At 39.7% G+C, this 16,262-nt stretch overlaps 1 protein-coding gene across 1 annotated transcript; it reads right to left on the bottom strand.

The window, feature by feature from the left end:
• Window positions 1-4,868: 4,868 nt before the first annotated feature.
• On the bottom strand, window positions 4,869-14,927 carry Ddx20 (DEAD (Asp-Glu-Ala-Asp) box polypeptide 20). The gene is made up of 12 exons (XM_005388953.1): window positions 14,841-14,927; window positions 14,312-14,660; window positions 13,851-13,945; window positions 11,300-11,468; window positions 10,637-10,751; window positions 10,375-10,517; window positions 10,083-10,221; window positions 9,927-9,985; window positions 9,253-9,335; window positions 8,651-8,756; window positions 8,436-8,537; window positions 4,869-6,326 (listed from the first exon to the last, which is right to left on the bottom strand). The coding sequence occupies exons 2-12, from the start codon at window positions 14,610-14,612 to the stop codon at window positions 5,173-5,175; spliced, it is 2,466 nt and encodes an 821-aa protein (XP_005389010.1). The 5' UTR covers window positions 14,613-14,660; window positions 14,841-14,927; the 3' UTR covers window positions 4,869-5,172.
• Window positions 14,928-16,262: the final 1,335 nt, after the last annotated feature.

Here is a 16,262-nt window from a genome sequence, read left to right as displayed (position 1 = left end):
ACTTGAGCCTCATATAGCTCATGAACAATTTTTTGATTTTTTTGTTTGTTTTTCTTCCGGTACCAGGAATCGAACTCACGACCTTGTGCTTGCCAGGCAGGCGCTGTGCCGCTGAGCTAAATCCCCAGCCCCTCATGAACCATTTTTAACGAAACAGGTTTCTAGGATCATTTATCTACTCAGTCCCACTCAACATTGTGTGTGGGGCAGGATAGTTTAAAAAACACAAAGACAAAAGCAAAAACCCTAAGAAGTTACATTCAAATTTCAAATGAATGGAAACTCAGAAAACATAGTATTGAATATATCAGACCTAGAAGATAATGAAGAATATCTATTCATTCTACAGTATGGAAAGCTGAGGCCCAGGGAAATTCAGTGACTTACTCTAAGTCATGTAGTCATTTAATGACAGAGCTGGGAGCAGATCACAAGTCCTTTGCTACTGCCTAATGTTTGCCCTACCACATGCATTGTCCCTCAGAGCTAATGCTTTGGAGAAGAGCCATCAAAGACCCCATGCTATAATTAAGAGACAGTCATATAAATGTCACTATTACTTGGACACAGCCCTTGGAAATCACCTGATTGCACCAATGCAGACTGTCTTTTGGAAACTGCCATCTCCTGGGTAGAATCCGCCATGGACTATCAATTTCATCAGAAATAGGTGAATAAGTGAATAGTCAAGTTTTTACAGCCAAATACTATCTCTTCTCCATGAAGGGAAGGGTAGGACAGTGGTATTCCAAGCATAGCTTTTTTTCCTGATTACAGCTGGTGAGGGTAACAGGTCACATAATCAATCCTTGATTTAGAGAAGAAATGAGTACAAAGAAGCTGAACGACTTGTCCAAGTTCATGTGGCAGGCTGGTAGCAGGTTCAATCCAGGACTTCAACATCTTGTCCTGGGGTTTTTCTTCCATTTCAGGTTCCATTTCTCTGAGTCTATTTTTAAAACCTGGATATCCAAGGTGGTGATTAAGGGAAGGAAGCATTCCTTCCAGAACCACCCTGAAGAACCAGGACTTCCAGAAGCAAACTGTATTACTTCTCCCTCATCTTCTATATTTGTAACTAGTGTCAAGCTCAGGACTTAACTATACAGAACGCCTTTCAAAAGACCAATAGACATTCTCAAACAGCCGAACACACTAGTCTGCCATCACACAGAATTTGAACAGTGGACAGTTAAAGATCCATGATTACAAAAAGTCAACATGAATATGCTGAGGATTTTATCCAGTTTTTCCCCACAGTACAGAATTACGTTACTTACTTGTTAGAATACAGGTAGGAGAAGTATACATTGTAACATTATATATCTAGATTTTTTTTGTCTTTTTTGATTCTGAAGCAGTAGTGGTTAAAACTGACTAACACTAGATTTGAGGTTATTAATGGATTCATCATCCAGGTTCCCTCACTTCAATTACAAGATCCCAACACTGTTAATTTAAGACAGTATTAGTTTTCTTTCTATACTAGTTGGCATGGTGACCATAACAGGAACCTGAGTAACTTTTATTTTCCCTGATATCCTAATGAATTCTCGTTATTTGCAAAGCTTTAAAATGAAGGAAAAAGTGTTAAGCCCTATGACCCTTGGAGCCCAAATAGCATCATGAAGCTCATCATTAGAACTAAGAGAGAGCAGCTGTCAGAAAACAAAACAGCTTTAAAAGGTTCCTTATGAGTCTTGTTTTCTATCCAGGATGTTCTATGTTTCTTCTCATCAAATGTGGGAATGACGTTTATCTTAGCAGGTTACTTAACTACGCTGGCTAATGTCACTCTAGCCAGTGTAGGGCACTGACCCAAGTCCTGAGGAGCTCCTTGGACCAACAGACTATTTTACAAACCTGGGAAGTGGGAGGGATGGTATATTTTTGATAATCAGACATTCCAATGTTTTCCTTAGAAGTCATATTCTCCCATTAATGTTATCGTGAAAAATATCAAGTGTGTTGTTTTCTATTTTCATATTTTAATAAATGGGCTTTGCTTACCAACATCACAATGGCAAAGAAGAAATCTACTGTACAAAACTGCAGGACGATAAACATGTGAAAACTTTCTATGGAAAAAAAAAGACTCTTGAGTTTCCTGTTGTCTTCTTTTGAAACTGTAGTGCATACGTTAAAACATGTGTATCATTTATAGTATTGAGTCATGTACCACTGCTGTACCTGATGTATCCGATCTGGATTAAACTATGTGCCACAAACGCTAAAGTGACTACATGCATGGTTTCTTTTAATCCCAGTTCTTTCCTCCCGAAGGTACTGCCATACACTAGAAAATAAGGGTAATATGAAGAGAGGCTTTCTGGCTTGCTTGAGAAGGGACAGAGTCTCAGGAGGATGAAGGCTTGGTCTAACCTGCCCACCTGCGCCCCTCAATATAAGCCAACTCCTCTATAGCTTCCTGACGGTTCTTGACTGCCCTATGCTGCAGTTATGGATGTTCCCTAACAAGTCAACATTTAACTGATAAATCATTTGACTGCATTTGTCAACAGCTCTTTGAGGCCAAACCCTCAAAAAAGTTATTGAGAGAGACCCCCAAAAGTAGACTATTGAGGGATAGTGAGAAAATCTGTCTTTATGTCAGTACTGGTTCTGCTGGTGATAGCTATAATATCTACGCCATCTAAACCACAATCTGCAATTGTAAACTCAGAATTAAATGTACAGGGTAGAGTAGAAAGCTTGGGAATCAGGTGATAGAAGCTCAAGTTTAGGTTGTATCACTCACTGTGTGACCCCACCTCAGTTACTTTCTACTCATTTCAGTTGGTTTGCTCATCTTAAACATGGGGGGCTTAGATCAGACGCAGTACCTTGAAGATCTGCTCTAACCTTAACAATTCTGACTTAGGTGGTGAAATCAACATTTCCATATTTCACCATGTGGCAACAAAAATGTGAATGCTCTTAATTTCCCCACAATCACCAGATCTCAATCAGTGAAAACAGCAATAGAAACAGAACATTAAGGCCAATGCTTATGTCCAGTCCTAGAAACTGGCCATGCAGACAGGCAGTTTAATCACTGATGGTCTCATCCTTATCACCCACTAGGTGTCACTAAAGATACATAGCTCAAATAACCTGCGGGAAGGAGCTGGAAACCAGATGTTCTTTGAGCAAGTCTTCTTTTTCATTAGAAAGCACTAAATGTCAAAATAATAATTTATATTCTAAGACAAAATTATCCAAAGCAGGTTTCCCAAAGATCTATTTACTAGTTAATACTAAAAGCCTAACTCAAGTTAAAGCTTAACATGCGTTGTTTCAGTAAATATACAGATTGAAAAGTATTGGAAAATTCCAATATTTAACCAATTTGTATTACCTCTCATCCAAATTAGCTAGATTTATAAAGGCTTTCTATATTCATAAAATTGACTATCCTTTTATTCTAATTAGAATACATTTTCCCTTCAGTATAAGTATATAACACATCTTAGAACCACAAAGGACCTGAAAACCTTCTGTCCAACTCTCTCACATTTTATTGATGAGAAAACTGGACCCTGAGAATTTAAATAACTAGGACAAGGTTTAAAAATAGAACACATCAACCAAGTATTCCTTTCTTGAAACTTCTCAAGTAAACTTACCTTAAATTCTCTACGGTTCCCAGCAGATTATGTGGACATACACCTAGACTGACAATTCCAAACAAAAATGCCTTTTCCACCCACTGATAGTCAGGCACAAATACCACATCGACCACTATCACCACCTCTTATTTGGAAGGTAACAGCTGAAACCTTTCTGGCAAATGCTTATGGAAACTGAAGCAATTAGTATTTTCATATAACATGCATATACTCACCTCCAGCTTATTTTTTACAGAAACAGCAAACACAAAATAAGACAAATCTAAAGAGAAAATCCAATTAATTTTAAGACTAATAGGTAACCTCATTTCTAATTAAGCAGCAGCAGTATCCTAATTAAAATACCCTAGCAATGACAAACTGTGAACATGGCTGGATTATGGGGGAGAAGGTAGAAAAAGAGGTAAGTTCAATTATATAGCAATGACATCTTATTTAAATGTGTAATTAAAATCTCTACTGCTTAATGATATACTGGACCTAATTATGGATTTGCTATCTATAGTGTTAATTAATTTATTCTAACTTGGCAGTACATGTGCAGGAGGGATATGTATTAAGGAAGGCCTACCATTCACCAAGCCAAATGACATGAATCCAAGTTAAACACTGACTATATTTTGAGGATCTTGGACAATGACAATGGCTGTGGGAATCTGCTGACAGTCCTAGGAAAAAGTGTTGATACTGCTTAGCCAAGTATGTATATAGCAAAGTACTTTCACAAAGTGAATAAACTTCTCTCTATATGAAGGGTTTTCACCCAAAACCCAGCTCACAGGTTTAGGAATCAAAGGCTTAGTGATAAGACTGTCTGAGAAAAAAAAGGAAAAATTGTATTTTTCTGAGTCATAATTTATATTTATATACCACCTCAAAAAAAGGTGTACCCCCCCCCACACACTCTACCACTACACATAAAAACTGGGGAAATTTTTCCAGAAGAGACAAAATTAGGACACTGAGATAAGTCTAAAGAATGAACTCTAGTTTCCACAAAATACCACTAACAGTAAAACTTTGCCTATCAGAACAGGTCAGTTCTTAACCTGGGTTCCACACATGAGCTACAGAGGGTCTATGAACCCTTTAAAATTATAGTTCTGTTTATGCAATGAGAGGATCTCACAGTTTGAGGCCAGCCTAGGCTATATAGCAAGTTCAAGGCCAGCCTGAACTACAAGAAAAAAGAAATGCAGCTCAAGGTTTTTGTAAAGAATTCTACAATATAAACTAACATTATTTTTCAAATCTTGTTTTTATTTTTAAGTACGCAGTTGTGTATATGACATCTTTTTAAATTTTTTTTTAGGAACAGCTTACAGAAAATGGCACCTTGGGACTCTTATTCTAAGAGTCTAGTGAAGTTTCTTAGGTAATATACCTAGGCCAAGTCAAATAATCTGAAAAACAGATGTGCCCCAGTGGAAAGCCTTAAGTTTGTTCAAGTTCCTCAAAAATGCCAAGGTCAAGGAAGATGGACAACCAACTATCAAATGGTGTGGACAGTTCCCAGTGGTTTCAGACACTGTACATCCTATAATCACTGGTTACCACGCATCATTTCCTGGAGATAAACTGTATTCATGTGATAAGCTGCCATCCAATTTGGATGTCTCTGAGCATTCCAGTAATACGACTGAGAAGCAGCAGCATAGTATTCTTGCCATGCCCGGTAGTACGCACTCCAGTATTCTTCATAATCCTGGTAGGCATCAGAAAAATTATGGTGTGTTTCCCTATGATACCAACCATCTTCCCAAAGTTGTGCTTGTGATCGATAAGAAGGCGGCTTAGGTAGGTTTCTCCGGCTCTGCTTCACTCTCTGGTTAGATCCCTCTTTATGCCTTGTCTTTACCTGGATTTCAGGGGATTCCTGATATTCCTCTGGATTGGTGGTGTCACTGCCATTCAGAGGTTGTTCCAAAGAGTGATAGCCAGCCACAAGAACAGATTCAGAGTCTTTCTGTTGAGTATCAGAACAGCCTTCCAAGTATGACTTATTTCCTTTGCTCTGGGAAGAAGTCCCTGAGCTGTAAGAATCACTGTCACTTTCCGAGTCTCCAGACTGGCTACTACTTGCAAGTATCTGTACTCTCTCTTCAGTAACGCTATTTCTCACAAAACCATTTTGAGAGTTTACAGTCTGATCCCCAGGGCCTGTGTAGTGCCTGATAATTTCCACAGGTTTCTCCAACCCCTCTTTAATATAGTGTTCATAATCCTCCACCAGCTCTGCAAAAGTCGAAGTGCGTGGCTGATGGATTTTAAAGGAAGACAGACAAGGAATTCTAGGGAGCGACACATGTGAAGCTTCTTTGACAGGCTGCTGACTGTTGGGAGAGTTCTGAACAGAGGTCTGAACAGAATTCATCTGCTCTTTCAGTTTTATGGCACACCCCAGTTCTTTTGTTGACACTGCTTTTTCTGTTATCCCACACTCTGAGTGGCTTTTTCCAGGAAGTTTTTGTTTAGCACTATGTTTTGATTTGACTGACAATACAGATACAGAAGTATTTCTAGAAGAAGCCACATGGTTACCATTTGTCTTCTGAGTTTGAAAGGTTTTCTCTATTTTCTGGATTTGCTTTTTCAGGGGTTGGGTAGGGACACTTGCTGAGCCATCTGCATGCAAAGCAGCTTTAACCTCCACATCCCCATCCAAACACTCTTCCATCAGACCAGGAGGAATGGGATCTACATAAAAGGAAGAAAAAGTATTAAAATACTCAGATACTCTCTACCAGCATTTTTCTAAATGATTTCATGAAGTTTTCTTGTCAACTAAGTTTAAGAAATATAGTGAGGAGCTTAAGAAATGTATTACTACTTTAAGACTAAGAAATCCCACAATGAAAGAATTTGCCTAAGAAATATGTAAGGCCTACCCCACACTCCAAAGCAATACCTCCCCTACCCTACTTTAAAATACATTCTAGAATGACGTACAGATCTGCAGCAATTCTCCCACATTTCCTCTCCTTTCTCTTCCTAGCCTTTCCTTTACCTCCCTGCTGCTGACAGCAAAATAAAATACTAAAAAATGGACTTTGCCCCCTAAGTGTACCACCAAGAAATATTGTGATTATAAATCTGTACTCAACTAAATCCACCATCCTATACTCTGAAAGAGAGAAATTACTGCCCTTAGCAGTAAAGAGAAAAATCTCTACAGAGAAAAAAACCCAGAGGAAGTGAAGAGACCTATTACCAATGTACTTTCAACTCTAAAAATTTGCTGGTTTCCAACTCTAAATTTCCTATTCCACCCAGGCATGGTGGTTCCACTCAGGAGGCTGAGACAGGAGGATTGCTGCAAGTTCCAGACCGGCCTGAACTATACAGCAGCCTGAACTATACAGCAAGACCCCGTTTCAAAAAACAAAAACAAACAACAAAAAATTCCTATTCCATCCAGGTGTAACAATTTACTACCACTTGTGTACTCAGACCTTTTCAAACCATGATCAATTTTTGTTTTACGCAGACAAGATACATTGACTGCCTGCTTTATGAAGATCTTGCCGGTCTACATTTGCCATTTATACCCCATGTATGTATACCTATTAAATCCCCCAGGTCTGTATTCTTCAGTGGAGGATCTTGAGTCTTTGCTGAACAGACTTTCGATTAACTGTCTCCTCTGTAGTTATTCCTTGCTTACCCTGGCCTATGACAAAGGCCAATTTTTCTCCTACTACTAAGGAAACTCATCTGAACAGTCTGTTGTAACACAAGTTCCTAGTCCAATGACTAACATGACTAATCATTCTCTATTAGTTTCAGGGTTCTGCTACATAAAGATATAAATATATCACTTCCAGCATCCAAAAGCAAATTTTATTTTTATCACTAGATGCTATGATACTGAATACTACAAGTCTTAACCTTCTACCAATTTTTAATTTGTTCCTATTAGACCACTGACAGAGTTATACACATAAAAAGAACTGACAGCTTAGAACTGATAAGACTGTCTAAAACATTTTGCAAAGCAAAACATTACATTTAGGGCAATTAAAGACATTTATAAAAGTTCTGAAAATGAAATATTACAAAGCCAAGCCCACTAGACTCCACAGGATTCCCAGATCTGTGCTTAGTCTCGCTTTATAAAATAAACACATAATCAATAAAATACTTGTTACATTTATTCAGTTACTATGTAACTCAGACTTACAAGGTCATCATATATAATATATATATATATATAAAACACATAGTATATATTTTAGATAATACATATTAAACTATATTTCCATTCAAGAGTATTTTAAGAGGGGTTTTTTATTTTTAAGAGATTATTAATACTTTCAAACATGCACAGTTTCCAAGATGGCATTTTAAAAACAGCATGACAAATGATTCACAAAAATCAAAACACTTCACTCAAATTTTTCAAAATAGTATTCAGATTAAAAATACTGTTCCTACCCCATGGTGACAAACAAGAATATGACAAGAATTACCTTCACAGCAATTTAAAAGAGAAAAAATATTCTCCCTTGTCTCAAAGAATAAAATCAAATTGCATTTTTTTAGCTTAAAAAATGGAGCTAAACAGATTATCTTCCAGTTTCCATGCACCAAAATTGTACTGCAAGCCTCATTTTGTTATTCACTAGCTATAACACTTTTACTTAACCCCTCTTTTTCCTAAAAGCATCTTAACCTACGAGAAGTAGCTAACAATAGCACCTCGCAGGACTTTAGTGAGAATTAAATGAGTTAATATATGCATTTTGATAATTTTATTATGCCTGTCTTCCCAATTGTTATGACAGCAACAGGAACAGGAAAATGTACCTGGTAAGGGGAGAAGGTTGATATTACATTTCTGGGCAATTTGCATCATCATATTTTCTTCTTCTCCCCGGCAACAATAGGTCACTGTCAGTCCCAAGGTACCTAAATCAGAGGGAGTGTTCAGTAAATCATTTTCAAATAAATGACATCTAGTCCATGTTTTGCATTATAGATTGTCTGTCTTAAAGAAAGCACTAAAACTTTCTTTTTTTTACCAAAACGGCCAGCTCTGCCAATCCGATGCATGTATGTTTCCCAATCCAATGGTACATCCAGATTTACAACCAGATTCACCTTCTCAGCATCAATCCCACGGGAAGTCTTGAATTAAAGAAGATAACACTTGTTTGGCTCTATTCACTCTACAGTATTTGACTCTATTCACAGGTCATAATGTTAATTTCCTGATTCAATTCTCATCATGCATTTACACACTAACCCATAAATTAGACATCTCAAATTCTGATCTAGTATAAACCCTTTATTTTTTCCCTCACTTTTCATCACCAGTAAGTACGGAAAATAATTATTACCATTCCTAACTGGAACATGGGTACCAATGTACACTCTACAGTTCTAGTATAACCAAGAGCCAAATCAAGACCAAGACCCTATTTAGAGGAAAAGGATATTCATTCCTAATAACTAATTTCAAAAACAAAAATCAAAATATTAGACATTTCCCCAGAATTAGAAAGATAATCTTCTGATATTCATGTTAGAAACACCCACATGAAAAGATACACAAAATCTGTACATCTGATAATAGAACATATGTCAAGATGGATTAGTCACCCAAAGTGAACAGGAAATTTACCAAATCTGTAGAAATGAGAACTCTGCAATGAAACTGCTTTAGTTTAGCCATAACATCTAAGCGCTGACTCTGATTCATGTTGCCTAAAAAGATCCAACAAGAAAGTCACATAAAACAACTAAGCTTATACATATTTATCAAGTCCACAAAAAGCAGGAATTATAACTCCCCGGCTGAATACTTTAAATACACCAACCACCATTAATTCTGTCCTATACAAATCTGGGTTAAGATCTACAGTCAGAATCTTTTAAAATATGGTTTATGGTAGCAATCAATTCGGGCTCAGTGGGATTCAATCTCCAGCATCACAAAAATAAATAAGTCAGTTCAGTTAGCATTTTAACACTGATTATGTCAAGAAACAAACTGTCTCTTCAGCCAACAATCTTTGTTTTATCCATAAATTTTTTATGGATAAAACAAAGAGACTCTAAAAACAAAGTAACCCTCTTTGGATACTAGTTTTCTGTTTTACTGTACACCACGTTACTCCTTAAAAAAAATACACTCACATATCAAATTCCACTTTTAAAAAAGGCCTGAAATTTCCTTTACTCTGAAGGTTCAGTGTGTCTCACACTCACAAGACAACTGCTAAAGCAGTAGTTCTTCCTCCTGACTTGGGAGCTTCAAATCAATACACTAAATAAAAACTGAAGAGATGAACTTGCCTGAAATGCACTCCGCAGGAAAGCCTTTAGAAGAAAGAATATCAGCCAAATGTTGTGCTCTATAAAAAATAACGTAAAAGTTTATTTTACAAATACTGTCCTATTCCTATCTTTTCATTTTATAGTTTCTCCAGATAATCTTTTAAGGTATATTACCTGCTGTGCAAGTTAGAAAAGACTAAGGCTTGATTAAACACAATTCTGCTGAAAAGCTCCTGTAAGTGCTGAGCCTTTTCCTCAAATATCTTATAGGCCAAAGGGTAAGAACTGACAACTTTGTAATACTGCTTCAAACCTACAAAGAAATCAAGAGTCTGCACTTAAAATAAATAATATATCTGTTATACCCTAATAGCAACTACACAGCATCAATAACCACACAGGCAAGGGAAAACTCCAAAATGCCGTGAACACACCAATGACGTAAGTACCCAAGATCCGTACATACCTAGGAGACTTGGATCACTGGAGTTCAGTCTTACAAACGTGGGTTCTCTCATATACTTTGTCAAAGCATTAGCCAAAAATTCAGGGTAAGTAGCTGATACTGCCAACATCTGTTTACTGGCAGGCAATGAAGAATAAATCCAACTGCAAAAAGAAGAAAACATACACCACAAAAATTATTCAGACATAATCACTACCTAGAAAAGCTAAAGATAGATACTCCACGTCACCATTTTTATAGTCAAGTAATTTATTCTTCTTACTTTATTTGCTCCTGAAAGCTGCCTTCTTCTAAAAGTTTGTCTGCTTCATCAAGAATAAAGAGACGTATACTGCCCGGATTCAAGTAGTCAAGTTCTATGAGTTGTTTAATTCTTCCTAAATTCCAAGAGAAAAAAAGAAAACATAGACACTGAAACATTTATGATGTACCAAATCTGTACAAATTTCAGCCAGTATGTGACTCTATTAATAGGTTATATTAACTTCCTGATTCAGTTCTCATTATGCATTTACACACTAACTCACAAATTAGAAATCTTAAATTCTGATCTAGTCCAAACCCTTCATTTTTTCCCTCACTTCTCATCACCAGTTAAGTATGGAAAATAATTACCATTCCTAGCAAAAGACCTGAAAGCCAAGACAGTAATTCATGACCAAACAATTAATAGAGGCTGAAGAATAATCTCCATTCACAGCTTAGAAGTCACATTTCTTCTCAGAAGACTATCTCGTGTGTTCTCAAATAGATCTGAAGTTTCACTGGTTATTCAGTGAGTATATATCTCTCTCACTGGTCTAGTGTTCTTAATTTCTGCTCAAAATAATTACTACAATTATCAAGCATTCACATATACTTTTTGTTATATTAAAAGTGTTTACTTCCTAAGAGCCCGAGTTACCAATAGGCATCAAAATCTTACCAGGAGATCCAACAGCAATATGACACTTTTTAAGTCTGGCTTTGTCTTGTGATAATGGAGTTCCTCCAATAAAGACATGACACTCTAAGCCTTCCATTTTGACTCCAATGGCTGTAATAACAGAATGTATCTGTACAGCAATTTCTCTTGTAGGAGCCAAGATCAAAATCTAAAAATATGTAAGACATACCATAACAAGTCAGAGGAATAAATACATATGACTGGTACTTTCATTATACTGTGCACTATTTTTAAAATAAAATGATCATTCAAATGATGAGTTTTTATTGACAAGGGAAAATATTCATTTAATCAACAAATACTAAGAAGGGACTTACTACATGTGAAGCAACATAACAACTCCTGGGAAACAGCTAACAGTACAAAGCCCCCACCCTCTTGGCACTCTTGGTTTCTAAGATAAACAACAAATAAACATAAATATCAAGTAATGAAAAGTATGAAGAAAAATACCAAACAGCAAAGGATAAAGTGACAAGAGAAGTAATTTTAAGTAGGGTAATCAAGAAAGTCCCTCTGAGGTAACATTTGAGAAGAGAACTGCCAGGCATGGTGGCGCACACCTGTAATCCCAGCACTCGGGAGGCTGAGGCAGGAGGATCGTTGCGAGTTCGAGACCAGCCTGGGCTACACAGTGAGCTCAAAGCCAGCCTGAACTGCATAGCAACACCCTGTCTCAAAAAGACAAAAAAAAAAAGGACAAGAGAACTAACTATGCAGCATAGCACTATCTGTGACTACACCTGGAATGGTGTTTCAGGAACAAAACACAGTAAATAGAACAAATTTAAGATGGTAGTGTTTTTGGTATATCTGAGGAATAGCAAGATGGTCAGGCAGCTGGAGAGATTTAGGGGGAAAATAAAGGTCAGATAGCTAACCCCAGGTGTCAGGTCCCAGAGTGAAAACTGCAATATAATTGTTGGAGAGGATAAAACTCATGTTTTCGACCTTAAGAAGAAAAAATTGCTTAAAAAAAAAAATTAGAAGAAAATGCCAAACAGGGCAGTTTCTCTTTGGGTGAATGAGATTACAGATTTTGTTTTCTGTATCTCCTCTCCTTTACTTTTCTGAGTGGTCCCAATTTTCAAAAATGTTTACGCATTGCTTTGACACACACACACAACAAAAAGGTGTAGTTTGATAATCCAAAGATCTTTAAAATATGTACTTTATTTATGGAACCTTTTTAGAATTTCTGCTTTGACCTGCTGCCAAATTATCACAAGCCAAAATCTCAAATATATCTTAATGTAGAGGTATCCTACATAGGTTTCTGTGAAGTAGGAAGATTTCCTATGTGCCATATCATCTGATTTAGCAGATATAAAATAAAATCTAAAAAGCTTCCTAAATGATGAATATAGGTATCACAGGATAAAAACCACTATTCAAAGCTGATCATCAGAAATACATGTACATGATTATGAACTTGAAATAAAGCCTATCATATAAATTCCAGAGTAAGGCTATGAGGATCATACCTAATTCATCTTTGAATCTCCAATGTATCTAGGATATTGCTTACATACTGGTTCAATACATTTTTTTTTGGAAACAGGGTCTCACTGCTGTAGTTCAGACTGGCCTTGAACTCACTATGTAGCCTAGGTTGGCCTCAGAATCAGTGATCCTCCTGTCTCTATCTTCCAAGTGCTGGGATTACAGGCATGTGCCACCACACCCAGCCCTCAATAAATCTTTATTGAAGAAATTATCCAAAATCCAAATTTCCTGCTAATTTTGGTAAGACAAACTTAGAAATACTCCAAGACAACCTAGAAAATGAGAAATCAATATGATATTTAGAGCTTTAAATAACTATCTCCTATAGCCACAGCACCACTTTACCATGAATCAAGCCAAATGCTAAGTCTCATCCCAATCTAGTAAGTAAAAAATGAATTTTTAATTGAGTACTGATAAAATTTGACATATATGGTAGCCTTACTTTATTTAAGATGCGGTAATAGCCTGGCAAGGCTGCGCATACCTGTAACCCCTCCACCCTGAAAGGCTGAAGTATGGCGAACTCCAGCTCAGCCTGGGCAACTCAGTGACTTAGCAAGACCCTGTCTCAAAATAAAAAAATTTTTAAAAGCCAGGCATGGCGGCACACCTCTAATCCCAGCACTTGGGAGGCTGAAGCAGGAGAATTATCATGAATTCAAGGCCAGCCTGGGCTACATATGAGTTCAAAACCAGCCTGAAATACATAGGAAGACCCTGTCTCAAAAAAGTAATGCAATAAAGAAATTAAAAAGGGCTTGGGATGTAGCTCAGTGAAAAGGCCCTGGGTTCAATGTCTACTACCAAATAAATAAATAAATAATCAAATTTCAAGCATTTCTAACGTATTGGTCACTCTCTACGCTACTATTACTCAACGACCTTAAAATACACTTTTATATTTTTTTACATGGTTTAATTTTATTTATCAAACCACCTTCACCTGAGGAGCCACTAATAGTTCACCTGACCAGTGGTAAAGAATACATACCCTTCTCTGGGTCGTCTGAGCAAAACTCACCTGAGTACTACAGTTCTCAAGAACAAGAGAGTCCAAAGCAATGGTGGAGAACACACAGGTCTTCCCGGTACCTGATTTAGCCTGAACAATTAAATCTGAAAAAGAAAGATAAATCATTAGTACGCATCTCACTGATGAAGCTTAGAGGTACCCAACATGGACCTCCAGTGACCACCTGGCTGGCACCTCCATTTTTAATCGACGCCCAAAGCACCCATAGGGCCATATCCAGAAGGCTGTTTGGTCTCTGAGCTTCCAGCGCCGATTTTTTCAAACTTGGCACCACGTCAGTGCTGGAAAGAGGCTCAGATCATCTTCCAATTCAACAGTGCGTCCTGCGTCCTGCGTCCTGCCCAGGCCGCCCCCGCGCCGGCGCAGACCCGGGCTCTCCCAGGCCACGCCGCACGGCTCCTCTGTCCGCCTCCCTGGGCCTCCCAGCCCCGCTCGGCGCCCGACCTCACCGAAACCGCAGCGCCCCAGCGGGATGGCCTTGAGCTGCACCGGCGAGGGCCTCTCGAAGCCGGCCGCCCGCAGCCCCTCCAGCACCGGCCGAGACAGCAGCAGCGACTCGAAGTCCGCCGGCTCCGCCAGCAGCACGTCTCCCGTGCGGGTCCGGGGGCTGCCGATGTCGTGGGCCGTCCGCATGCTCCGCAGTGGCTCGGTGGGTGGCTCCACCTCAGAGGCCTGCGCGGCCACAAGCTCCGTAGCCACAGCGGTCTCCAGGGCCTCTGAGGCCGGCGCAGGTTCAAACATCGCCGCCATGGTAGCCGCGCGACCAGATCTCGCGATACTCAGGACGAGGACGGGCTTCTGGGAGCAAGGAGAAAAACTTTATTAGCAGCCTCCCCGCTAAGACATTGACACGCCTTGTCGGGGGTGGAGGGAAGGGACGGAAGTCGGAGGCTGCGACACGCTCTTGAACACTAGCAACAGAGAAAGTATAGCCCAAGGAGGAGTCGGGAAGTGGGAGCAGAGGAAAGGCGACGTTACCGGTGTGTCGCCGCCTGCAGCCTGCAGAGGGCGCCGCGTGCTCGCGGTGGGCGCGCCGCCCGCCTTCGGGCGCTCTCCTGGGCCGCGGCGCCGCCGTGACAAGGAGCGCTTTGTGATGCGCCCCGCGCGTCACTCGCCCTCGCGGCTTCCGGTTGCCAGCGCCGCCGCCTGTCTTCCTGCACGGCGGCCTTTTCCCGGGTGTTCCACTCTCCGCACTCCAGCTCGCTGCGCCCTCCATGCCCGAAGGGAACTCCGGGGTGTAGCGAGACCTGAGGGTTTACCTCGCTGGCGGGCATCTGTCCTGTACGGCTCCCCATCTCCATGCCCCGGCACCTGGCACATGCAGCTCCTGGCACGCGGCGAGCTCGGATAAAATTGAAGTGGAACTTGGAACTCCGCTGACAACTCCCAGAGTCTGCGTCAGGCCTCTCTCTAAACTAGTCTGCTTGTGCCTCTATCTAGACGTCTAGCGGATGTCTCAGACTTAACCCGTCTTCTGTGGTCTCCTCTCCCGTCATCTCAGGGATGGGCAGCTAGCACACCGCCTTTCCAGCCTGTAGATCTCTGCTCACAAGGCATCTTGTCAAAGAAGTTCTAAGTCGGCCTCCGCATCCTGCCTGCTCCCTGGCCTTTCCCATCACTCTCTATTCTCTTGTTCTTTATTGTTCTTAATGATACTTATAACCACCTGAAATTATATGTTTATTGTCTATTCTAGCCTGTTCTTTGCTATTTTTAGTGGAACAGAATCCGACACTCACTAAACGCAGCAATAGCGTTTATTGAATGAGTTCCTTTAGAACAAAATCGTAGTTACAATACCAAATCCAAATTGTTTCTGGAATCTAATGTACTCATAATTCCAAACTTAAAGATATTTTGCAGCCAATCATTACTTTGACCTTTGATTATAGTCTTGGTCTTTGTCTCCCACACCCTATTCATATATACACTTGCACACACACAAAGGAATCCCCACCTTCCAGGGGATGCAGGAGCGATCGTGGCACTATAATCCCATTGTCAGGGATACCTAAGATAGGTATGTTTTATTTGGAAATTTACAAAGCATTGAGAAAATGCACTCTATCCATATGAAGGAAGAGAAACTGCCTGGGTTCCGTAGCACTGAAGGTCCCAGGCTTCTTCGTTAACCCCATGTTATGGTTTGTATCTAGATGTCCCGCAAGAGCCTTATGGCCTCAGAGGGGGACTTTTGAAAGGTGATTGGATTATGGGAGTTATAGCTTGCCTTGCTGTAGGGAAATGGATTCTGATCCAAAAGTACTGGGGGACATGACCCAGAAGGGTCTATCTCCTTTCCCTGCTTCTTGGTGATCTCCCCGGCTTCACTCCTTCCTGTCTGCTGTGCCATGAGCAACTCCCTTCTGTGATTTCCCTCTACCATGCTATCCTGCCATG

The sequence above is a fragment of the Chinchilla lanigera genome, unplaced genomic scaffold (assembly GCF_000276665.1).
Source record: "Chinchilla lanigera isolate Chin_1 unplaced genomic scaffold, ChiLan1.0 scaffold00034, whole genome shotgun sequence".
In the NCBI taxonomy this organism is placed as follows: Eukaryota; Metazoa; Chordata; class Mammalia; order Rodentia; family Chinchillidae; genus Chinchilla; species Chinchilla lanigera.
This window is presented reverse-complemented; position numbering and strand designations above follow the sequence as displayed.

What these genes read in the sequence shown, in the direction of transcription:
- Ddx20 (XM_005388953.1), bottom strand. Translation starts at nt 14,612, where the DNA reads ATGGCGGCGATGTTTGAACCTGCGCCGGCCTCAGAGGCCCTGGAGACC. An exon ending in TTGAGAACTGTAGTACTCAG is followed by an intron (nt 11,469 to 13,850) that starts GTGAGTTTTGCT and finishes ACATATTTTTAG; the next exon opens with ATTTTGATCTTGGCTCCTAC. An exon ending in TTTTCTAACTTGCACAGCAG is followed by an intron (nt 9,986 to 10,082) that starts GTAATATACCTT and finishes TATTTTTTATAG; the next exon opens with AGCACAACATTTGGCTGATA.